At 44.3% G+C, this 24,948-nt stretch overlaps 1 protein-coding gene across 4 annotated transcripts in view; it reads right to left on the bottom strand.

Moving 5' to 3' along the window:
• SRD5A1 (steroid 5 alpha-reductase 1) overlaps positions 1 to 24,948 on the bottom strand; it is a 65,800-nt gene that overhangs the window by 23,881 nt on the left and 16,971 nt on the right. For all 4 annotated transcript variants that reach the window (XM_073332408.1, XM_073332406.1, XM_073332409.1 and 1 more), the window contains exons 2-3: positions 12,917 to 13,083; positions 2,679 to 2,780 (exon numbers count right to left, since the gene is read on the bottom strand). In XM_073332408.1, coding sequence (XP_073188509.1) covers positions 2,679 to 2,780; positions 12,917 to 13,083 — 269 coding nt within the window. The remainder of the gene's footprint in view (positions 1 to 2,678; positions 2,781 to 12,916; positions 13,084 to 24,948) is intronic.

Here is a 24,948-nt window from a genome sequence, read left to right on the forward strand (position 1 = left end):
AGAGTGGACTGTCCCAGTGAGGGCTAGGACGCTTGGGGCCAGCCAGCCCTATTTAGTTATCAGACCCAGCTGGTATGGAATCAGGTCAGGTGTTTGGTTTCTGTGATTAGCCCTTAAGTAGAGAGAGGGGCTCCTGGGTCCTGGCCGCTTGTTACTATTTATGGTTGCTGGTGAGTATTTGCTTCAGGTTGGGGGGCTGTCTGTAAGCGAGGCCTGGCCTGTCTCCCAAGATCTGTGAGAGTGATGGGCTGTCCTTCAGGATAGGTTGTAGATCCATGATGATGATCCTGCAACCACATACCACACAACAAAAACACTAACCCAGGAACCTACCCTTGCAACAAAGCTCGTTGCCAACTGTGTCCACATATCTATTCAGGGGACACCATCATAGGGCCTAATCACATCAGCCACACTATTAGAGGCTCGTTCACCTGCACATCTACCAATGTGATATATGCCATCATGTGCCAGCAATGCCCCTCTGCCATGCACATTGGCCAAACCGGACAGTCTTTATATAAAAGAATAAATGGACACAAATCAGACGTCAAGAATTATAACATTCAAAAACCAGTCGGAGAACACTTCAATCTCTCTAGTACAGACCTAAACGTGGCATTATTACAACAAAAAGACTTCAAAAACAGACTCCAACGAGAGACTGCTGAATTGGAATTAATTTGCAAACTGGACACCATTAAATTAGGCTTGAATAAAGACTGGGAGTGGATGTGTCATTACACAAAGTAAAACTATTTCCCCATGTTTATTTTTTCCCCCCTACTGTTCCTCACAGGTTCTTGTCAACTGCTGGAAATGGCCCACCATGATTATCACTACAAAAGGTTTTTTGTTTGTTTTTTTCCTCTCCTGCTGGTAATAGCTCACCTTACCTGATCACTCTCGTTACAGTGTGTATGGTAACATCCATTGTTTCATGTTCTCTGTGTATATAAAATCCCCATACTGTATTTTCCACTGCATGCATCTGATGAAGTGAGCTGTAGCTCACGAAAGCTTATGCTCAAATAAATTTGTTAGTCTCTAAGGTACCACAAGTACTCCTTTTCTTTTTACAATGTATAGTCATTCCAAAAAAAAAGTAGCAAAATGTGTATGATTTCCACTGTTTTTAAATGTACGATTCACCTAACAGTACACCTTTATTCACATGCAGATGTCATTCTCTCATGAATTCTCTCATGTTGCTAGTACCTACGCTTGAAAATGTGGTACAAAGCCTACTAGAAATCCTGACAAATGCCTGTAAAGCAGTGGCCAATCTGGTCACAGAGCCCCACAAGTACACATTCAATTAACTGCTTCCAAGTTTTGAAATATGTGAGAGCCAGAATTTATGAGAACTCAAAAGTGTGATATTTCTATTTATAAATTATAGCCTTTTTGAATAGTACCAAAGTGTTTTCAAAGCGTCATTTAGTTAGATTAATACAATGTTTAAAATCTGTATCCTAGTGGGATACCTTAGAAATTAAGTTAGTGCCGAACTCTCCACAATTTTACTCTTCTGAATGACAGTTTAGTCCTAAGTATTTTACCCACTTAAACCACAGAATTCGTTTGCTTAAAGTTTGGTTAAAAAAACAACACCTCACTAGGAAACAGGAATAAAATAATCTCAGGAGAATAGTCAACTTTACTGTTTTAACTCTGGCCCCTATTGAAAGAGACAAGGTATTAAAGAGTCCCAAATTGTATTTCACAGCTGTGTGAGCCTAAAGTCAACTCTTCACTACTGGGAATTAGAAGTAAAATAAATAAAAGGATTCTCGCACTCTTATTCATTTAGAAGAGCACTGACTCAGATAGTTCCATTGTCATCAGTAAGAGTACTCAGATGAGCAAATGCTATTCAATTTAAGGGAGGCAAAAATCAGGGAAAAAGTTTTAAAACTGTTTTCTTTAAGTAATAAAAATGAAACAGGTATCAGAAAAGTACAGTGGATGCCAAGCACAGTACTTACTTTTGACATGAAAATTCCTTACATCACATCTTGGTTTAAAGTTGTTGATTTTATTTAGGTAAATACATTTTTAAAAACAGCATCCTTCTACCTGTGCAGCAATTAACCTCTCACTTCTTTTGCAAAACTTTATACGTTGATCGTTTCATAGGAAGCCTGCAATCAAGTCCTGCGTGGGTATTTTATTCACAATTGTCAATGTGAGAGGGTAATCTCAAAATTCAAATAAGAAGAATGATTGCCAAGGAAAGATTGCAAAATGATTGCAAAAGATGGTTGCAAAATTCAGTGGAAAGGCTTGTTAATTCTCAGAAGAGTGAATAAACACATTAACAATAACTGTGAGAAAGCAGTGCAGAAATGGAGTATCTCAAAAAACTGCAGAGCAACAAATATTAACAGACCTTGGGTCATCACTAGGTTACTAGACTCTACAAAAGCAGCCTTTTGCTCTGAGGCAGTTACACAGAGATAGGCAGGGTTTTTGCGGTGTAGTCAGATCGTTTCCCTTCATTTAGAGTAATAAAGGCAATTTCTTGTTTCAGGAAATATGCTTGAAAATCCTCTTGCCATTGGTTTCCTGATCTTGATATTTGTTATGTCCCTGAGCAATTTATGTCCTTTAAATACAATAGAACCAAGTTCTGAGACATTCCTTTGCAATTTTAAATTCCTTAACTTTTTACTCACCTCTTGGTATTTTGTAGCCTGTTTCCCCTGGTTTTCTCAGATTTCTGAGAATGTGATCAGAATAGATATTAATTGCCATGCCACTCAGCCACCCTGCAAAACCTAAAGAAAAAGAGTCAAAGTAATAATATTAAAATACTGGACTGAAAACACCTGTTTTAATAGAACAAACTATGGTTTATACAAACAAATAACCCTACGTTTATATAAAAAAACATAAGCAGTAGTGTACCTCTAACTCTACATGAACCTGTAAATCCATCAAGCAGTTCTGGTGACACTGTAAAGTATGGCCCCAATCCTCCAAAGAACCAATTGCAGGATTGGGAGCTATGAAAACAAGGACAGAAGGCTTTATTCTTACCACTACCCCAGATTTAAATTATACTTTTAATATATGCATATGTTCTCACACCCATATTGATAAACTGAACTGCTCAAATAAACTAACATTCAAAAAGATGTTAAAGAAATTAATCTACATTGATCACTGTCTAAAAAGCATGCTTTAACCTTCTCTTTCACTGGATGTGTTCCTGAATTTTCCACAGCAGATTCATCATTTTAGTTTACACAGAAGTAAGCACTGCAGATCCTGTTGCAGGCCCAGCACAGAAATGTACATCCATGAGGCCCCTAATTCTAAAAATATTTATGCACTTATAATTTTGTGCATGTGAATAGCCCGATGGTCTGCATCAGGTTGTCTCTCAGTATTTTCCAGATACAGCTTGTACCTTGTTAATATTAGAAATTCCCATTTTTCCTACATTTCCTTGACTTCAATGAGACCTCTCATATGAGTAAACTTAAGCATGTGCAGGTTTGCAGAATCAGGGCCTAAAACAGGAACACCTACTTCTAAAAATTCTGCTACAGAGACTGAGTGCTGAGACTGCTGTCCAACTTGGATGGCAAGCTTTTGAGTAAACTGCAAAGGCTCCATGAGCCCATATGGAGGCAGAGTTCTCTAGATTAGTAGGTCTGTCAGCCCGGCTGAGAGCAGATCAGAGATGAGGAGACTTTTCATATTAACTTTCTGCAACAACGGAAAATAAAGAATATTAAATATTCCAGATTCACTCGCTGCTATCTGTTCCTACAAACCTCCTCCTTTTGTTTGCAGCCAAGAAATTGAATGCAAATGCTGACCTTCTTTCCAAATGGTGTGTGTGTGTGTATACATTAGTGTGTGTGGTAAGTGGACACTAAGGGCTGGTCTCCACTATGGGGAGATCAATGGTGCTGCAATAGATTTAGTGGGTCTAGTGAAGACCCGCTAAATCAATGGCAGAGCTCTCTCCGGTGGACCCTGGTACTCCAGCTCTCAAAAAAGAGTAAGGGTAGGGTGGCCATATTTCCATATGCTGAATATGGGACACCTCGTAAAATTACTTGTATTCAAGTGAGTTCAATGGCAATCAATTGTACAAACATTCAAATTAACATCAAGTTGACTGAGCCCCTGTTAAAAAGAAATACCTCATAGTTGGATTCTTTTTATTTACCTTATCTTTAAGGCTTTATAGTTCACACGGGGAGGAGTGACACCCCCCCAACCCCCGCACACAGACACACAGGGAGGGGTGACATACACACACTTCTATACACCTCTCTCACACAGGAGGGTGACCGACTGACCCCACCCTCCCTGCCTGATGCTCTCCGCCCTCCATGCCTGACTGGGCCCCCGGGATGAACCCAGCTCTCCTAGTACCTGCCACCACATCCGCATCTTCCTGAGGCAACACGTGGGGGAGCATGCAGGGTCATATGTCCCCCCTCCCCACATTTCTGCCAGGGTTCACACCAGAATGTGGTCAGCAGCAGCCTTTTGGCACTGCGGGAGGGAACGGACGGGAGCTGCTTCCAGCCACAGAGAAGGTGGGAGGATGAAAGAATGACCTGGCCTGTGTCTTTGCAGAGCTCGTCTCTTGCCATCCACCACCTCTCCTGTGTGGCTGGAAGCAGCTTGTCCCTTCTTGTCCATACGGTGCCAAAAGGCAGCTAACACCTCCAGATTGCTGCTAGCCAGCACCATAACCCAGCCGCCTCCTGTCCTCCGGCTACAGTGTGGGCAGGAAAGGGTTAAGCCTAAGGCTGCATTGTGCAGCAGGGCCCAGGGAACCTGACTTCAGGGGCTTCAGTGAATCTGACCAGAGAAGTGGCTCAACAGAGGAGGGTGCCTAGGGAACAGAGCAACCCTGTGCTCCTTGGGGGCAGGACCCGGGGTGGAGGACGAAGAGGGTTCTAAGCTCCTGCCCCAGGGGCTGCTGTGGACCCTACAGGTTCCGGGTGTGAACAAGCTGGAAATCGCTTCCCCTACCCTGCCATGCCAGAGCTTAGGTGAGGGGCGGAAAGGCTTCCCCATGCCAGTGCTGTGCGGGGCTTTGTCACATGCAGGGCTTGGCTCCTCCTGGCCAGCGCCCTGGACCAGAGGGTCTTGAGCTTTCTTGGGGCACTGGCCCAGCCAGAGGCAGTGGGGGAAGGAAGGAGCCTGCTGACCAGGCTGTTGGTGACCTCAGCACGCCAACCAGAGCCTGGTTCTCCGCACAGTGCTGGAAGCAGGACACGCCTCACCGAGGTGGGATATGGAGGAGCCGCAGGGCTAGGAATGGTGAAGGGGCAAAGCAGGGAGAGGACAATGAGAGGGGGAGAATGTAAAGGGCTAATGGGTGGGTGACAGAGGCAACACGTAACCAGCTGGCACCTACCCGCACTCATCAACCACTGCAACTCGCAGAGCACAGACAGTGCCAGCTGGAAACAGGACAGGGGGAGGGGCTCTGCTGGCCAAGAGCCAACACACAGTGTGGGCTGCACAGATGGAAAAGCAGGGAGAGTGGCATGCTGCATCTTTGCCCTGCCACCAGCCTTGCACACCTACTCCCATCGTCAGCTACTGGTGGGTAGGCCGCTGGCAAGCAGGGATCCAGCCAGCAGCAGGACCCACCAGTACTGATGTGGTGGGAGACAGAAAATACGGGACAATTTGCCTGTTTTTAAGAAAAAGTTGGGACACCTGCAGGAGGTCTTAAATACGGGACTGTTCCTTTAAAAATGGGACGTCCGGTCACCCTAAGTAAGGGAAGTTGACCGGAAAGCATTTCCCATCAACTCAGCGCTGTGAAGACACTGGGGTAAGTTGACCTAAGCTACATCAACTCCAGCAATGTTATTCACATAGCTGGAGTAGCATAATTTAGGTCAATTTACACCCGTAGTGAAGACAAGCCCTAAGCTTCCAACAAATATGCCTTTAACACTCAGGGATGAAGAAAAAGTGAGGATTGAATGTACAAAGGATCTTGCAACGATGGGATTACAACCATACCCCTAGCAGCCCTGAGCGGCAGGAGAATGGAGACCTCTGTCAAACAGGCTGCATGCAATCAACTAATGAAGACTGGTGAATCAGCAGGATCTCATGAAGTCTCCTTAACCCCAGGAAAGAATATAAACCAGAGCAAAGAGAGAGAGGTGATATCTGTAGAAAACTAGATGACTGATGCTCCCATTTGTTGTCTTTGGGGGTCACCGTTGAAGACAGCCCATTTCCATCATACTTTAAAGGACAATGCCAACTTAAAAATCACAGTCTGAAAACATACCTCCTATTGTTACAAGAAATATATACGATCACTATAACTGACAAAATTAACAATATTTTCCTCTGTTTCCAGCTTGCTTAATTTTGTGAATTGACTGCATTTTGGCCCAAACCCACTTACATGCCTAACATCCCAGACTCAGGTGCCTAAACTGGGGGTTTAGGCACCTTGGGTCCCACTTTAGGCTCCACTGCAATTCACAAAACTCCCACTGAACCCTGTGGTTGCCTAAACTTGCTCAGTGTCTAAGTTTTCAGAGTAAAAGTTCCTTACGCGTCTACATTTCTGGGCAAATGCATGGCTGCCACCCTCTAGGCGTCCAGACATTTATCTCCTGCCTAAGGCCCCAGAGAAACTAACAAACTGGGGGAGAAAATAAGCGTGCAGCCACCTCAGTTGCATGCAGGGCCCAATCCGGCATGTGACCTCTGAGCACTACTACCAGAGCAGGTCCCTTTCGGAATGCAGCAGAAGGAGGAGGATATGGTTGCGCCCACCTAAAAACTTTTAACCCAGGGGTTAGAGCACTCACCTGGGTTCAATTCCTCCCTCTGCTGCAGAGAGGGAAAGGATTTGAACATGGGTCTCCCAAGAGAGTGCTCTAACCACCAGTATAATGTGGGACTCCCTCAGTATCTCCTGTTGAAGCTGTGGGTAAATAATGAAAGAGTGATAAGAGCAGCGGGACTGGGGACTGGACCGTGGGTCTCTCACATGAATGGCCTAACTACTGGACTCCAGTCATTCTCTTTCTATATATAAGTATTTATGCACAGTGGAACAGTTTCAACAGGCACCCACATCAGACTATTCCATAGCTCAGTGGCTAGAACATCCTCCTAAAAAATGGGAGACCTTTGTTCAAATCCTTTCTTCCCCTCTGGTGATGAGTGGGGTGTCACCCAAACCCTAGATGAGTGCTCTAAACACCAGGCTAAAAGTTATAAGGTGAGCAAGGAGTGAGGTAGACAGGTAACTCATTCACACAAGAAATGACTTAGGCCCCTCAGGCACCTAACTCCAGGTGGCAGGTTCCCTTTCATGGATTGCTAAACAGAGATAGATGCCTATCTCAGAGGACATAGTTTAGCACAAACCCCTATCATCAGCATCTCTCATTGGCTAGTTTGGGCAGCTCCCCACCTACTGTGTTGTTTTTGTGAATCATGCTGTAAGGCACCTTTCCCTCCCCCATTCCCCATTCATTGTATAGTGAGCCTAGGCACTTAATTCAGATTTTGTGGATCACAGTGTTGTTCCTGTGATTTCCTAGGCACCTAAAAGTTTGATGCCATGATACTGAGCATGGCAACAACTAAGTGCCTGTGTGGATCCAGGCCTTTGTATATAGTTAGGCACCAATCCAGAATGAGCTCTGAGTGAGCATAAAAAACTATTGCTTACCTATACTATAACTGTTGTTCTTCGAGATGTAGGTGCAGATGTGTATTCCACTCAGGTGTGCACACCCAGTGCACTGAAGCCAGAGAACCCTGTAGGCTACGCCTACTTGTGGTCCCTCCTGAGACTAATTAGGGGCAGTGCTGCCATGGGTGGCAGTTTTAATAGCCCAGGGTACACTATGCCTCCCCAAACATGATGTGGCACACCTCCCTTTGGAGGCACACTGACGACCCACCACATTTGAGAGTGCGGATGCCTGGGCCGTAGCCTCGCCTGCGTTTCGCCTCAAGACCCTGCTCCACTCTTCCCCCATGGCCTTGCTCATGCTGCTCCTCTTCCAGCCCTGCCTCTTTCCGCCAATGCCTGCCCTTGCTTAGCCCCTTCCTGTCCCCGCTGCACCCCTTCACCTAAGACCCCCATAGCTCATCAAGTCACTCCTCTCCTCCAACCCGCCTTCACTGAGGCCCCCTACAACTGCTGCCGCTGCTCACTCCTCTCCTCTACTGAGGAGAGGAGCGAGCGGTGATTGTGTGGCCTCAGGGGAGGGGGCCAAGCATGGGCATGGCCTCAGGGGAGGAGGCCGAGCAGGGGGCAGGGCCACAATCTGGGTGCTGGGGGAGCTTCCAGCACTCATGCCAGCCTTCCTAAATTCCCTCCTAGCAGACGTTATAGCAATAAGAAAGGCGGTCTTTTGGCAAAGGACGGAAAGAGAATGTGATGCTAGGGACTCAAATGGAGGTCCCACAAGGGCAACAAGCACAATGTTAAGGTCCAAGAGGAGAACCACTTCTTTTACTGCTGGTGGAAAGCGACTGACAATACCTTTCAAAAATCTAACTACCACGGAGTTGGAAAATACTGACTTCCCTTGGATTGGGGGATGAAACGCTGAGATCACTGCTATGTGGGCCCTCAATGAGTTGAGAGACAGACCTGATTTACGATGTAACAGGGAATCTAAAATGATGCATGCTAGCTGCCCTATGTGGACAGTGCTCAAGTGAAGAGAAGGTTACTCACCCAGTACAGTAACTGAGGTTCTTTCAGATGTGTCCCCCTAGGGGTGTTCCATTGTAGGTGAGATTGGAGAACTTTGGTAGCAATGCCTGCTGGCAGAGGGGAGGAGGGCAGGTAGTGGAGCACCCATAGGAACACACATCTTGAAGAATCTCAGTTACTGCCCAGGATGACTAAACTTCTCTTATGCTTATAATAGTGTCTTTATGGGTGCTCTACTCAGACCTCCTCATTCCACCAAATGGATACACTTCAGCGTTCCCCTACCCCTTTCTTTTCCTTGTTTAAAGTCAGACTCCCTCCTCCAGAGCACTGCAGCACTACACCAATTTGAGGCCAGATTCACAAAAGGACTTAGGTAGCTAAAAATCAGAATCAGGCCCAACTGGAATTCACAAAACCCACGCTCAGCTACGCCCAAAATCCTGTAGATGCCTAAATTCTCTCAGCAACTAAATTTTTACAGTAAAAGTTCCCTAGGTGCCTATGTTTCTGCCTCTGAACAAAAACACTGCAGTCCCACACCAAGCATCCAGACGCTGAAGCTCCAGAGCAATGCATGAACCAATGGAAAACAGGGGTTTCTCCACCTAACTTGCCTATCTGGTAAGCATGCTCAAAGCCTGCCTATCAGATTGGGCCACTGTAAGAGAGCTTATTTAATAGCAAAGAATAGACATGCAAGTGATAGAAAATAAGAAAATTAGAAACAAATGGTTACATATAAAACAAAATCATAATATGCTTTCTAGAGCCCAAACTTAACTGACAAGGCATTCACCTATCTCCTACAAAATAGCTTACTCCTAATATTTTCTCCAGCGTTTTCAACCAGTTTGGCTGAGATGCCTCCTCAGACGTTCAAGCCCACTGGCGTCTTGTCCTTACACACTGAAGGAATAACTGGAGATTCATCTGTATCTCAGATATAGTTTCAAAAGTTCATTGTCTTATCCTTTAACAGGATAACCCATGCTGTTTCTCTTTTTTCCCGCAACTTCCACAATCTGTTAGCATTTTGCTCAGGCTGTGAAGGGCCATCCACTGTGAGCCTTAGAATACTTAATCAGTGACCTGCCTTAACTCACAGACCTAAAGAACATACATTTTAGTACATATACATAACTTCACATATTACCCATACATACATCTCAAAATGATTATGATAACCAGTTTCAGCGGGGTAGCCGTGTTAGTCTGGATCTGTAAAAGCGGCAAAGAGTCCTGTGGCACCTTATAGACTAACAGACGTATATGAGCATGAGCTTTCGTGGGTGAATATCCACTTCGTCGGATGCATGGAGTGGAGATTTCCAGAGGCAGGTATAAATATGCAAGCAAGAATCAGGCTAGGGATAATAAGGTTAGTTCAATCAGGGAGGATGAGGCCCTCTTCTAGCAGTTGAGGTGTGAACACCAAGGGAGGGGAAACTGCTTTTGTAGTTGGCTAGCCACCTCAACTGCTAGAAGAGGCCTCATCCTCCCTGACTGAACTAACCTCGTTATCCCTAGCCTGATTCTTGCTTGCATATTTATACCTGCCTCTGGAAATCTCCACTCCATGCATCCGACGAAGTGGATATTCACCCACGAAAGCTCATGCTCCAATACGTCTGTTAGTCTATAAGGTGCCATAGGACTCTTTGTCGCTCTTATGACAACCAGTGTGATTCAGGTTTTTATTGGAGTCCTTACATGGCACTCTTTGGTGGATTAGTAGATAGATGCCTTACCCAAGAGATCTCTGTAATCCTTTTGTACCACTGTGCATCTCTCAGTTTGCATCAATTTGTCCTTGAGTCACATCCCCGTCTCCACCTCAGGGGGCGAAGGGATAAGAACAGGGATCTGCCACCTCTGTTAGTTAGTATTCTAATCACTAGACTATAGGATATTCTGATGTGGAGTTCCCTCAGCCTCTCTTGTTGAAGCTGTTCCACTGTAGATAAATACTTGTAAAAAGAAATTGGGCCAGACAAAGAGAGTGAAAGCACACAAGCCTGAGAATGACTAGATTGACTGGTGTTAAAGCACTCACCTGGGAGGTGGAAGACCCAGGATCCAGTCCCCTGGCTCCAATGACTCCCTGCAGCCCAGACATAGGTGCTTATCTTTATGAGAGTGGCAGGGCTTAACATATATACCTTGCTTTTGGCAGCTCCCATTGGCTAGTTTAGGTGAGAAACTGCCTAGAATGCTGACTTTTGTGAATCTCATTGTGAGGCACCTATCTCTCCTTATTCATTGTATAGGAAGGCTAGGTGCCTAACCTAGGCTTTGTAAATCCCAATGATTTTCTAGGTGCCTCAAAGTTAGGCATGGTAGTGCTCAGTGTCATCACACTTATGTTTCTTTGTGACTCTAGCCCAGCAGACAATTTCCAAAAGAGAGTTTTTCATAAGAACATAAGAATGGCCATACTGAGTCAGACCAAAGGTCCATCCAGCCCAGTATCCTGTCTTCCGACAGTGGCCAATGCCAGGAGCCCCAGAGGGAATGAACAGAACAGGTAATCATCACGTGATTGATCCCCTGTTGCCCATTCCCAGCTTCTGGCAAACAGAGGCTAGGGACACCATCCCTGTCCATCCTGGCTAACAGCCATGGATGGACCTATCCTCCATGAACTTATCTATCTACTAACGTATCTTTTTTGAACCCCATTACAGGCTTGACCTTCACAACATCCTCTGGCAAGGAGTTCCACAGGTTGACTGCTTTGTGTGAAAAAATACTTCCTTTTTTTTTAAACCTGCTGCCTATTAATTTCATTTGGTGACAGCTAGTTCTTGTTTTATGAGGAGTAAACAACACTTCCTTATTTACTTTCTCCACACCAGTCATGATTGTATAGACCTCTATCATATCCCTCCTTAGTTGTCTCTTTTTCAAGCTGAAAAGACCCAGTCTTATTAATCACTCCTCATATGGTAGCCATTCCATACACCTAATCATTTTTGTTGCCCTTTTCTGAACCTTTTCCAATTCCAATATATCTTTCTGATATGGGGCGACCACATCTGCATGCAGTATTCAAGATGTGGGTGTACCATGGATTTATATAGAGGCAATATGATATTTTCTGTCTTATTATCTGTCCTTTTCTTAATGATTCCCAACATTCTATTTGCTTTTTTGACTGCCGCTGCACATTGAGTGGATGGTTTCAGAGAACTATCCACAATGACGCTGAGATCTCTTTCTTGACTGGTAACAGCTAATTTAGACCCCATAATTTTATATGTATAGTTGGGATTATGTTTTCTAATGTGCATTACTTTGCATTTATCAACATTGAATTTCATCTGCCATTTTGTTGCCCAGTCACCCAGTTTTGAGAGATTGTTTTGTAGCTCTCCGCAATCTGCCTGGGACTTAACTAACTTGAGCAATTTTATATCATCTGCAAATTTTGCCACGTCACTGTTTACCTCTTTTTCCAGATCATTTATGAATATATTGAATAGGACTGGGCCCCGTATAGACCCCTGGGAGACACCACTATTTACCTCTCTCCATTCTGAAAGCCGACTATTTGTTCCTATCCTTTGTTGCCTATCTTTTAACCTCTTTTAACCAGTTTTCAATCCATGAGAGGACCTTCCCTCTTATCCCATGACAGTTTACTGAGCCTCCATTTACGCTTACGTTGAGACTTGTAATTTAGCCAGCCTTTAATCCATTTAATGTATTCCATGTTCATTTTCTTGTAGCTTCTTAATTAAAATGTCATGTGGAACCAAGTCAACTGCAGTACAGAAGTCTAAGGATATTACATCAACACTATTACCTTTATCAAACAAACTTGTAATCTCATCAAAAAAGGGTATCAAATTGGTCAGTTTTCCATAATCCCATGTTGACTGACATTAATTTTATTGATTTCCTTTAATGCTATATTAATCCAGACCCATTTCAGCCATTCCATTTTTTTGCCCAAGACCGATGTCAGGCTGATAGATATACAGTTGCTGAGACGGCACATCAGAAAAGGGAATCAAAACTCAAAGATGGAAGTAAGGAGAGAAAAATAAAGATTAAATGACCTCCATTGTATCACAGTAAGGAGGTCTAACAAACAAAAAGTCTAGACCACTGGATCCCCATGTATGAGAACTATAATTTTATGTTCATTTTTTATAAAGATTTACGATAATCAATTTTGCTTTTGGTTCTCATAAAACAGCATGCTTTTATTCACCTCACCTACAATGAAACAAGGACCTTTCAGCCAACCAGAAGGATATTCTGCATAATTACTTAAGCTACGACCTTGCAAGTATCCATTATAGACACAGAATATGAGTGCTAGCGCAAAAGTAATGAATGGTGTTGGTTTTCCTCCACGAATCAAGACAGGAAAGATGAGTGCCCTAGAACAAACAGAAAAAGAAACATTTTAAATTACCTAGTTACTATTATTGCAATACATAACAGTAGGGAGGAACTGTATTTTAAGGGCCCAAATCTGCAATCCTTATGCTTGGAAAACTCTTAGTTTTGCCTATGATCCCAATTCAACAAAGTGCCAAAGCATGTGCAGAACAATAAACGTGAATATTCTGATTTACTATGTTTGGACTGCATGATCAGGTCCCAAGAGGCAAGTTTAGTCTTTACCAAATCATCTTATTTTAGTAAGGTCTTTACTGAAGATAAATAAATATTAAAATTCAATATATTGTAGTTTTATGGTAAATTTGTTATATTGAGTAAAGCATCTTGGATAGCTCCTTGCTTGGAAAAGGACAACATGCAGCTGGTGTGTAATGCAGCACATAATTTGAGCCTTATTTTGTCCAAAGCCTTCATCATGGCGCTACCAAGCATTTCCTTTAAGGCAAACATGACCTCATAATTCCTGTGTAAAACCTGCTGAAACTAAGCATAGGGGGAAGCAACCTGAGGAAGGCTGATGCTTTTAACCCTAAGGGACCCCAACAGGTTACCTCTGGAAAGCTGATCTAGCAAATGCATCTTCCAATTCCGTTTTGTTTTTGTCACTGTCTTCTCATAAAGTACTAAGGACTCACCCTCTGAAAAATCAATTCTATTTAAGGTCTCTAACTGAGCTCCCCCACCCCCAAATGCACACAACATCATCAGTCATTTGGAAGTGACTACTTGGCCTCAATCTCTAGCAGGTTTCATAGGAATTAATTAAGGATGTGGCAAATCCCCAACTGGCGGTCATCTGTGAAAATGTGGAAAATTGTTCAGATAACATTCCAGAAAAAAACATGGAATATCATTTGATGTCTTGATGATGTGCCATGTTCATTCAGCCAAGTTCTGATCACAGAAATATTAACTTTATTATTCAAATGATATAGTCACAGTATTTAGGAGTAAATCAAATTAAAACAACATCATGTAAAAGCTGAATATGCTTTAACAGTGCTGCAGTTATCCAGTAGTAACAAATCTTTGAAGTGGATAAAATGACCATCAAAATACATCTTTCCTCCCTTCTTCCCCCCGAGTGGAATACACATGTGCAACCACATCTTGAAGGACAACACTTACAGTATAGCTATGCAACCATTTTTTTCCACATTGCCATATGACATATGGTAGTTACAGCTGTTTAAACATTTTTTCCTAGAAGAGTTCTGGCATGATTTCCCTAATCACTCATATGGGGAAGTGTGGCAGTCTATAGCAACATGGTTGTACAATGGTTATATATTGTACAACATGGTTATACTTGAAGAAAACAAAATCTGCTGACAATGATACCTTTTCAGAATCTTGTTAAATTATGTTTAAACAAAGTAGTAGGTAGACTTCTGATTCTAGGTGCAATGTCTATACTGGCAAAAGTCTGACCTGTAATTCACTGCCAATGCAAATTCACCTGTGGTACCAACAGTGGAAGTGGTACTGCAGACTCAAGCTCTTTTACCATCTTGTCATAGATTTTTTTTGGCAAAAGTTTCCCACCATTGCTAACATCACTGATAATAGCAATGGCAGGAACATTAGCACAGATAAATCTGCAGCCACCCGTGGTTTTTACCACTCTGCTCAGAGGAGTCTTAAACAATGTAAGAGTTGTCATGGCAATCTTGTCTATGCCAACAGCCCCAATGTTGCTACCACTAGTAAAACTGCATATGGCATTCCCCTGAGACCTCTTCCACTAGGTTACCCAAGAACTTAGTTCGACTACAGTCTTGTCACTCAGAATCCTTTATTTAGCATACATCAAAGCTATGCTAAATTGATCAGACTCAAGTTTATGGGGTGGGACATAGGGTGTGGCTCACATTCGAAGTTACACAACAAACCTCTTCCTTTATATACATTTACACATTACATTGCATTTACTACACATTGCGTCACACATTTTGGGATTGGCTTGATCACTTTGCAGAAAACAGTTCCTGTACAGCATGCACTGTCCATGCACGTACTCTTTACCTCATTTTACAATTCAGGCTTATTTTCTCCATTATCTTATCCATTGTGCATGATCCCTGGGTGTTCAACCTTATCTTAACTCACAAAAGCTCATGCTCAAATAAATTGGTTAGTCTCTAAGGTGCTACAAGTACTCCTTTTCTTTTTAACTAGTACAGACATTCTGTTTCCAGCCTGCTGATTTATTTACCTCCCTTAACCTGTTTCCCCAGAAATAAGGCCTCACCCATGTCCAATTACTCATGTCAAGCCAGGCCTATATTGCATTGGGAAACTCTTGCAAATTCCTTACCACAGGCAAGGTTTAAGAGTAAGATTATATGACATGATTGAGACCGGTCTGCAGTACAGTTTCTACTATTGCCACTATGAGCTGTTAATTACAGGTCTGCTGTTTCTTAATGTAGGTAAATCAAAATGGTTTTGGCCCTGCCTATTCTTTAATCACAACATTGAAACACTTCTTGACTGCATACCTATTTCTGAAGATGACGGAAGTTTTCAGTGGGTGCAGCTGAATAAAGTTTAGTGGCAAGTGTGAGCAAACAAAATGTTTAGCACCATTTCAGAAACTAAGCCCTGGTCTATACTACGAGTTTAGGTTGAATTTAGCAGCGTTAGATCGATTTAACCCTGCACCCGTCCACACAATGAAGCCATTTTTGTTGACTTAATGGGCTCTTAAAATCGATTTCTGTACTCCTCCCCGACAAGGGGATTAGCACTGAAATCGACATCACCGGGTCCAATTTGGGTTAGTGTGAACGCAATTCGACAGTATTGGCCTCCGGAAGCAATCCCACAGTACTCCATTGTGACCACTTTGGACAGAACTAACTCGGATGCACTAGCCAGCTACACAGGAAAAGCCCTGCAAACTTTTGAATTTCATTTCCTGTTTGGCCACTATGGTGTGACCACACAGAGCTCATCAGCAGAGATGACCATGGAGTCCCAGAATCAAAAGAGCTACAGCGTGGACCGAACGGAAGGTACTACATCTGATCGCTGTATGGGGAGACGAATCCATGCTATCAGAACTCTGTTCCAAAAGACGAAATACCAAAATATTTGAAAAAATCGCCAAGGACATGAAGGACAGAGGCTATCACAGGGACCCACAGCAGTGCCGCGTGAAACTTAAGGAGCTCAGGCAAGCCTACCAAAAAACCCAAAAGGCAAACACCCACTCAGGGTCAGAGCCCCAGACAAGCCGCTTCTATGATGAGCTGCATGAATTCTAGGGGGTGCCCCTACAACTACCGTACACCTGTACATGGACTCCTGCAAGGGAGTCTCACGCAACATGGATGAGGATTTTGGGGACGAGGAAGATGATGAAGAGGGGGAGGTTGAAGATAGCGCACACCAGACAAGCGGAGAAGCCGTTCTCCCTGGCAGCCAGGAACTGTTTATCACCCTGGAGCCAATACCCTCCCAACCCTCCCAAGGTGGGCTTCCGGACCTTGAAGGCAAAGAAGTCACCTATGGTGAGTATACCTTTGTAAATATAATACATGGTTTAAAAGCAAGCGTGTTTAATGATTAATTTGCTCTGAAGACTTGGGATGCATTCGCGGCCAGTACAGCTGCTGGAAAAGTCTGTTAACATGTCTGGGGAAGAGGCAGAAATCCTCCAGGGACATCTCCATGAAGCTCTCCTGGATGTACTCCCAAAGCCTTTGCAAAAGGTTTCTGGGGAGGGCAGCCTTAGTGCGTCCTCCATGGTAGGACACTTTACCACGGCAGGCCAGTAGCACGTAGTCTGGAATCATTGCATAAGAAAGCATGGCAACGTGTGGTCCCGGTGTTTGTTGGCATTCAAGCAACATCCATTCATTATCTCTCTGTGTTATCCTCAGGAGTGTGATATCATTCATGGTCAACTGGTTGAAATAGGGGAATTTTATTAAGGGGACATTCAGAGGTGGCCATTCCTGCTGGGCTGTTTGCCTGTGGCTGAAAAGAAATCATCCCCGCTATTAGCTACGCGGTGCGGGGAGGGGTGAAGCGATTATCCCAGAGAATTGGATGTGTGTGGGGGGGGCGGCTTAGTTGGGTTTGTGCTGCACATTAACCTGAAAACATCAGCCCCTCCTTTTAAATGGCCAATGCGTCTTTTTCAATTTTAATCTCCCCCCCCCCCGCAGCTGCAAATGTTTCAACGCTGCCACTAGGATCTCCATCCCAGAGGTTAGCGCAGATACGAAGGCGAAAAAAATGCACTCATGATGAAATGTTCTCTGAGCTCATGCAGTCCACCAAACTGAAAGAGCCCAACAGAATGAGTGGAGGCAGATAATGGTAGAGTCCAGAAAAGCACAAAATGAACGTGAGGACAGGAGGGACACGTGAGAGGACAGATGGCGGGAGCAACAGGAGAGGTGCCGGAATCAAGAGGAAAGGTGGCAACAGCATGATGAAAGTGTTGCCGGCACCCAGTGCCCAGAGGCAAAACAACAGCAGGGGTTCGTTACCCGGTGAGCTTCACTCAATAATCACAACGGGGTGGAGAAGCAGAAAAGTTTATTTGCAGCTGCAAACAAGGTACAGGGAGAATAGAATCTCAAATCCTGCACATTAGAGCAGGTCATTACACACACTTTTATATTCCTTAATGCTACTGCACTACGCATTAGCCAATCAAAACTTTGCACAATGTTTATTTCCTGCAACCTCTAACAAGCATTCCTAGCAACTTAAACAACCAGCACATTCTGTCTGGCCTTGTAGTTGTCTCTCCTATTATCTTTAACTTGGCGTCAGCAAATCTTACACTATAAGGCATTATCTGCGGCTGCTTTAAGAGCAAAAGAGCTTACTCAAACCAGCCAGGCCTGAATTCTATTAAGGGGGGTTGAGAAGAAGCCCTTAGGCTTTCAGCAGGGAGACCTCCTCGACCCTTATGGCCTTCCATCCCCTCGACTTAACTAGTGGCCATGCCCTGGGGTCTCCAACAAAAGGAAGCAGGATACAATGCTGAGGCTACTGGAGGATCAAACTGATATGCTCCAGTGTATGGCTGAGGTGCAGGAAAGGCACAGAGTGCCACTGCCGCCCCTGTGTAACCAACCTCCCTCCTCCCCAAGTTCCATCGCCTCCTCACCCAGACGCCCAAGAACGTGGGGGAGCACCTGCATACAGAATGGAGAACTGCACTGAACTCTGGGACCAGAAAAGCAGGGAAGCACTGCATCATGGGAGATTGTCACATGTTAATGAACCTATGCCCGCACACCCCCAGCTCAGCAGTTATCAGACGAATTCTAGTAATGAATCTTTGATTGATACCCAAAATACTGAAGCAAGCTAATTGTATTGTGAGCTCCCTGGAAGGAACATCATCCATATCCAAGAATGATCAGCTCCTATTGTCTAGCCTAAAGAAAACTCTTGAGTCACCAGTTTACCCATAAACAAATCTAGTGTTCTCCCTTGAACCATTGTATTCTCCCTACAAAACCCCCTACTCACACTCAGTAAGTGTTCTTATGCTTGGATCGAAACTATGCATCAGTTCCACTGGGACTCCATCTTCTCCTGACTGACCATGGTGGGGGCTCTGCCTGTCTCCAGAACTCAGGACCCTGAGCTACTACCATCACCTGGGAACCCCAACCAGCTCAAGCTTCATGGAAGTGGTGAGATCCCCCTCTTTTTCTCTCTCTGTTTTCCTTTCTACCTCAGCTATTAACCTTTAATAATGTAACTGCTACATTGGTTTAGGCTCTCCTTGTGTAGTTATCACTACTACTTTTATGGTTAAGCTGGTTGCTTCCCTCTCTCTCTCTCTCTAAACTTCACTCTTTTGTGTTTTTAGGTTCCACATTTATTCTGCAGCAACGCTTCTCTTACCTAAGCTAAAGATCCCTGTAGAGCCCAAAAATACTGTGGGGTTTGCTCATCAAGGGGGTTACTACCAGCATAACTGTGATGTGAAAGAGGGGATAGGGATGTGCTAAAACTGTGACATACGAGGGTGGCAGCTTGAAAGCGCTGCTAGACCCAGACTACTGAGTCCAGGGGTATACGAGGGTGGCAGCTTGAAAGTGCTGCTAGACCCAGTCCGCTGAGTACAGGGGCATATAAGGGTGGCAGCCTGGAAGTGCTGTTCAACCCAGCCTGCTCAGGCTTACTCTGTTCCGGTGTGGTACTTGTGGCACGTAAGGGTGGCAGCTTGAAAGTGCTGCTTGGCCCAGCCTCTTGAGCCCAGGTACATATAAGGGGTCTGCTGGAAAGTGCTGACTGACCTGGTCCACCCAGACTTGCTCTGTTAATATGTGGGCGTGCGCGTTCGTTCATCTGGTTCTGGGGCTGGAGGAACCCAGCCCTGGGGAACCTAGGTCCTGCAGGATAGCTCCATTGGGAGGGGACTTACAGAAGGGAGGAGCAGAGCACACCATGAAAACACAAGTGACACAAGCAGTACATTAATAGAATTACAGAAACAACCCCCAGAAGAGGAACCCTAATAAATGAGCGTACCCCAAAGTAACGGGCAAAACTGGTAACATTAAATACCAATTAACACCACCCACAAAAGGCTTCATGGGAAAGGACATAGCTATGAGAGCCTACGCTGCCCTGCAATGTTATGTGTAAGTCCTGCTATCATTTTGGAAGCTGAATGAAGGGGTGAAGTGAACGTGATAGGGAGATGGAATGTGTGGGAAGAGTTTGGGGAGAGCATGGAAAGCCATTCTGTATCAGCTGCGGTGGGGAAGCGGCAAGCATGCATGTGTTCAGCGTGGAGCATTATTAGGGACTACAATATCTCTGTTTGTGCCTCCATCACTTTAATCATCTACTCCTGGTCTTTTACAATTCACTCCTCACTCTCCTTTCTGTTCCGTCTTTCTATTTTACATTTTTCCTTGAGGGTCTCTCTCCACTTCCTTGTTTCTTCCCCCCGTGGCCTCTGAAGATTGGAGCACCTCTCTGAAATGTCCTCCTTGCTCTGCCTTGGTTGCTTCTTTATCTGGAATGTACACAAGCCACTGTGTAAGGGGTTGCCCTGAAGGCCACATCTGCAGAAGCACGAGAAACAATATACAGAAGCATGATTGTTAGTTCATGCACAGAATTGAATCAATACACCTCTTTTAACATACAAATCACTTTCTCACTGTCCCCTCACAAGCACATATCTCGGCGAATGCCCTGAACATGGTGAGTGTGGCCTGGGTGGGGGTTCGGCGTTCAAGATGGGACTAAGGGTCTAGGTGTTTTCTTAAGGGGATCAGTGCAGTCGACTAGGGACAATATTGTAAATTCTGCCACCATTTTCCATGGGGGGGAGGGGGAGGGGCGGTCATTGTAGCTGATATCGCACCCTGAACATAAGCAAGGATGCTATTTCTTGCATGTGTGTGGCTTCAGACCCAGCCTGTATGCTGCTCACCTGTGTGCTGCTTTGTTCCCTACACAAATTATTGCTGAGTGGCACGGGAAAGTTTCCTATAATGGTGGGAAGGAACAAAGCAGCTCTGCCATGGAACCTTTGGCAGAGAATTGGCAAGTACATCCAGGAAAGTTTCCTAGAGATCTCTTTGGAGGATTCCTGAAATCTTAGTGTGCATTAATACACGGTTCCACCACGCTGCTTAGTTGTACAGGGGAATGTGGAGCACACTCGAATGTGGAGCACACTCAAACACAAGTAGTCCTGGATATTTCCAACCCTTCACCCACTTCTAGAATACACAAAGCAAAGGAGAGCTCTATCTCATATAACTGAGCAGCATCTACTCAAGAAGATCACTTACCAAGGCTCTCCTCTCCTGCATTATACGTGTCAGAGACGGACTGCTGGTACTGGCTAGACCCCTTTGGTGTGGAAAACAGTTCCTGACTTGCTGCGCCACCAGAAACCCTGCTGTGTATTCCACATCATCCTCCAAATTTACCTCCTCATCCATGACTTTGTCCTTGGTGTTAAGTCCACTGCCTCCAGCCCACCGAAGTATCCACAGGGCTTGTGGCAGTGGAGGCTGGGTTGCTGCCAAGGATGGCATCCAGCTCCTTGTAGAAGCAGCAGATCTTCAGTGCAGGACCAGAGTGATGGTTTGCCTCCCTTGCCTTCTGGTACGCCTGTCTCAGCTCCTTTATCTTCTCCTTTATCTTCGCATGGCACTGCTGCATGTCCTGTTTGTAGCCCTTTTCCAACAAGCCATGAGAAATTGCCTGTAGGCATCGAAGTTCCTGTGGCTGGAGTGGAGCTGGGACTATACAGCCTCTTCTCCCCACATACTCATCAGATCCAGCACAGCTTTGGTGTGCTCCAAGCGGAAGCTGCATGGAGTCACCATAGTCAGCTGGGAAGATGCGATGTCCACACCAAGCAAACAAAGTGGAATTTCAAAAATTCCCAGTGCTTTCAAGGGGGAGGGGCAGATGCCTGTGTGCCTTAGTGCAGCGCAGCTGAGTTCAAACTGCTGACTCAGAGTGGTCAGGATGGGCACTGTGGGACACCTCCTGAAGGCCATTTACGGTGACATAACCAAGCGTGGGGTCTACACTCACACTCTGTCAATATGAATTTGCCACAAAAAGCTCTATACCTCTCATCGAGGTGGTTTTATTTTGGTGGCAAAGCAGGAGAGTTTTGTCCGCAGAAGGAGCATTGCCGTTTGTACACCTCCCGTGTTTCGTCAACAAAACTGCGTAGTGTAGACCAGGCCTGAGACTGTTAAGTCTTTCTTGAACTGTTGTAGCACATAAAGAACTTTTTATCCTTTTTAAATGTGAAAAAAGACCTTTCACCACTGCACTTTGAGACTGGTAGCGTCAGGTAAATGCGTTGTGCAATAAAGACATTTGGAAATGCTGTTTGCAAATTATGCATGTTGATTATCAGCATTTGCAGTGGTGTAGGCAGAGCTTGTGATAACAGCTTGGAGGCAAACTGCTTTATAAGCATCTGATGAAGTGAGCTGTAGCTCACAAAAGCTTATTCTCAAATAAATTTGTTAGTCTCTAAGGTGCCACAAGTACTCCTTTTCTTTTTGCGAATACAGACTAACACGGCTACTACTCTGAAACTTGCTTAATAAGTGAGCACCATTGTACCCATTCTTCAAATATCTCTTTATTGAGGTCTTCTGAATAGAATTCAATTAAACTTCTGAGAGGCTAACAACAGTACTGTCAAGGTCACCTTTTAAAAAACAAACGGTTGTTTATTCTTGAATATGCACGAATTCTTCCGTTGAGATGGCTGACAAGTGAGTCAGCTAAAATTATTCAGCTTTAGGAGGCTTTAGGGGATTAAGTCTTTCCCAGGAGCTGTGTTTTTTGTTTTTGAGAGTCTGGCCATCACTTCCTTGGGTGTAAAGTCAGTTTCCAGGACACCTGCTTCGTCGACACGGGGGCGCTCTGGGCACTGTGCGTCATTCTGGGCTATGCAGTTGAATACATCCTTGAAGTAGCTGTAGAGACGCTCAGATGGGTTCCTGCAGTAGGGCGAGGGCCCATCTAGGATCTCCCTCATGGCTTTTGAGCGGTTTGCCCGATACAGCTTTTGGATCCTTGAAGCTGCTGCTGGATCGTAGCGGCGGCTCGCGTCTCTACTTCTGGCTCCCTTGGTGGTGGTGTTGAGGTTTGGAGCAGATGTTCTGTGGGCAGGCGGGGCGTTCTCCTGGTTCAAACTTCTCCTGGGAGCGGTTTCAGCAGACAGTTCTTGGGTGAGCTGGTCTACGAGGAGGTCAAAATCGTCAAAGGAAACTGTTGCTTGTAGCTCCTTGGTCCAGGCAGTCTGCCATGGAGTGGCAGCCCTCACCATTAGCTTCTGGCCCTCATGGTCCTCGACCCCGTCTGGTGCAGGCTCAAAGCCTGCACGGTTGGCCTGCCATCTATCTTGTGGGTACTACTCCAAAATGTTGTCATAAATGCTATCTCCAGCCAATCCATGGTTTCAACACATGAGTTTGCCTCTGCTTGTGTGTCACTCTTCTGCAGGGTCTGCACCAACAGCCTGAAGCACAGATTTGTAGCTTTTGTAGTTGAATGATAAAACTGCAAAGTGCATCTGTTAGAGCTGACCACCTTGTGTCACTGCGGCACCTTGGGAAAAGTTCTCTCTTACTGGCCACAGATGGCTCCTCATTCAGAGAATCTCACAAGAGGCCCCAGCAATAAGTTGATCCTGTGAAAAACATATGCAGTTTTTGGACAAATTGAAAAACTGATTGCATGAATGCATGACTCTGCAGCAGCAACACCACATAGGTCATGCATTGGATGTAGACTCGGGTATAAGCACTTGGGTCATAAATTGGATGTACACTGCTTTCTCATTAACTGCAATTACCTGAACTTGCACACCAGAAAAAGTGTCAGACATGTTACTAGTATTATCATATGTTTGACCTCTGCTGTCCTTTAGATAGATATTTAGTTCATCACTTAGGATTTCCTTGATAACAATAAATGAACAAACAAAATTCAAGAAGTGTTCCACAGGTGTACAGTTATTCAGCACGTAGCTCACAGTAAACGTCAGCTGATCAGTATGACGTGAAATCAACGCTGAAGGTAAAGTACTTAGCCAGTTTTAGCTCATCCACAATATCGTGCTTTACCTTGTCAGCCATGAATTTGATGAACTCTTCACAGATTGTTGAGGATAGATTTGATGTTGTGCCATGACCAGCATTCCCATACTTGTTGATGTGGCAGATCAGGAAAGGGTCGTATTCTGCTAAGAACTCTAAGCAGCCAAGGAAATTGCCATTATTAAGACTCCCAAAGGTTTCATTAGTCCTTCTCAGTGCCAGACCTCATGTTGTCAAAAATTTTATTGCTGATACAACTCACTTCAACACTTGTGTCCAATAATTTCCTTCTTTAATACATCCATCTGCTATATGTTTATCAAGGTTTGAGCCTTTGATAAACACATTATGTAAGTGGTGAGAGCTGGTTAGTGCTCAGTAGAACTTTCATCGTCACCAAGTCTGCCAATTTGATTCCATGAATCAAATCCTCTCTTGGCTAGTGCAGATATATTATTCACAGAAAACAATTTGTACACAAAACAGAAGACACAGCCAGTCAATGGTGTACATATGAGCCAGGGCCTCTCAATTGTTGCATCATTCGGGGACACCTGATCGAAGACTGTATCACAGAGTTTCCCAAAATAAAAAACATTTTAATATTAATGCACACTCTCCAACATTTATAATGAATATAGTCACATTTGTGGAGACATTAAGAGAGTAAGCAACATACAATGTACATTTTTATAATTAGAGACAACAAAAAGTAGTTTATTTCAATTGTCTCACAAAAGCAAAAGTAAGTCAACCCCTGCTGGAAAAAGTTGATCTCATAAAATAACTCAAGTATTAAAAAAAGCATAACAAAAGTTAATTACCGTGTTTTGTTCTTATGTTGCCTTGGTGATATTGCATATTTTCCATTGCGATTTTGGCAGAAATCAGGGCCCGTGTCTACACAATACTGCTGAGTGAAAGCATCAACAGTCCACAGGGTAGCATTGGAAGAAGGTAATCACACTGGTATGTTTTGCAGCAGCAGGTTATCACTTTTTTTTTATTTGGCAAAAGGATTTCATCTGAAGAAACAGCATGTTCTTCACAGCCATCATCAATGTAGGCTGGACCCACTGCCATAATAGTATAATTTATTACACACTCATCGGTACCAGTAGTATTAATATCATCACCAGGAATCTCTATACTGTTATTAATGAAATAACTGTTTACGCAACACAGATTTGCATTCTGATCTTCAACTTCTGCTTTATGGCTCCGTTTTTGAGTGACACAAATGGTTTCTCATCATTATTTTCT

This window comes from Lepidochelys kempii, chromosome 2, assembly GCF_965140265.1.
Source record: "Lepidochelys kempii isolate rLepKem1 chromosome 2, rLepKem1.hap2, whole genome shotgun sequence".
Taxonomy (NCBI): Eukaryota; Metazoa; Chordata; order Testudines; family Cheloniidae; genus Lepidochelys; species Lepidochelys kempii.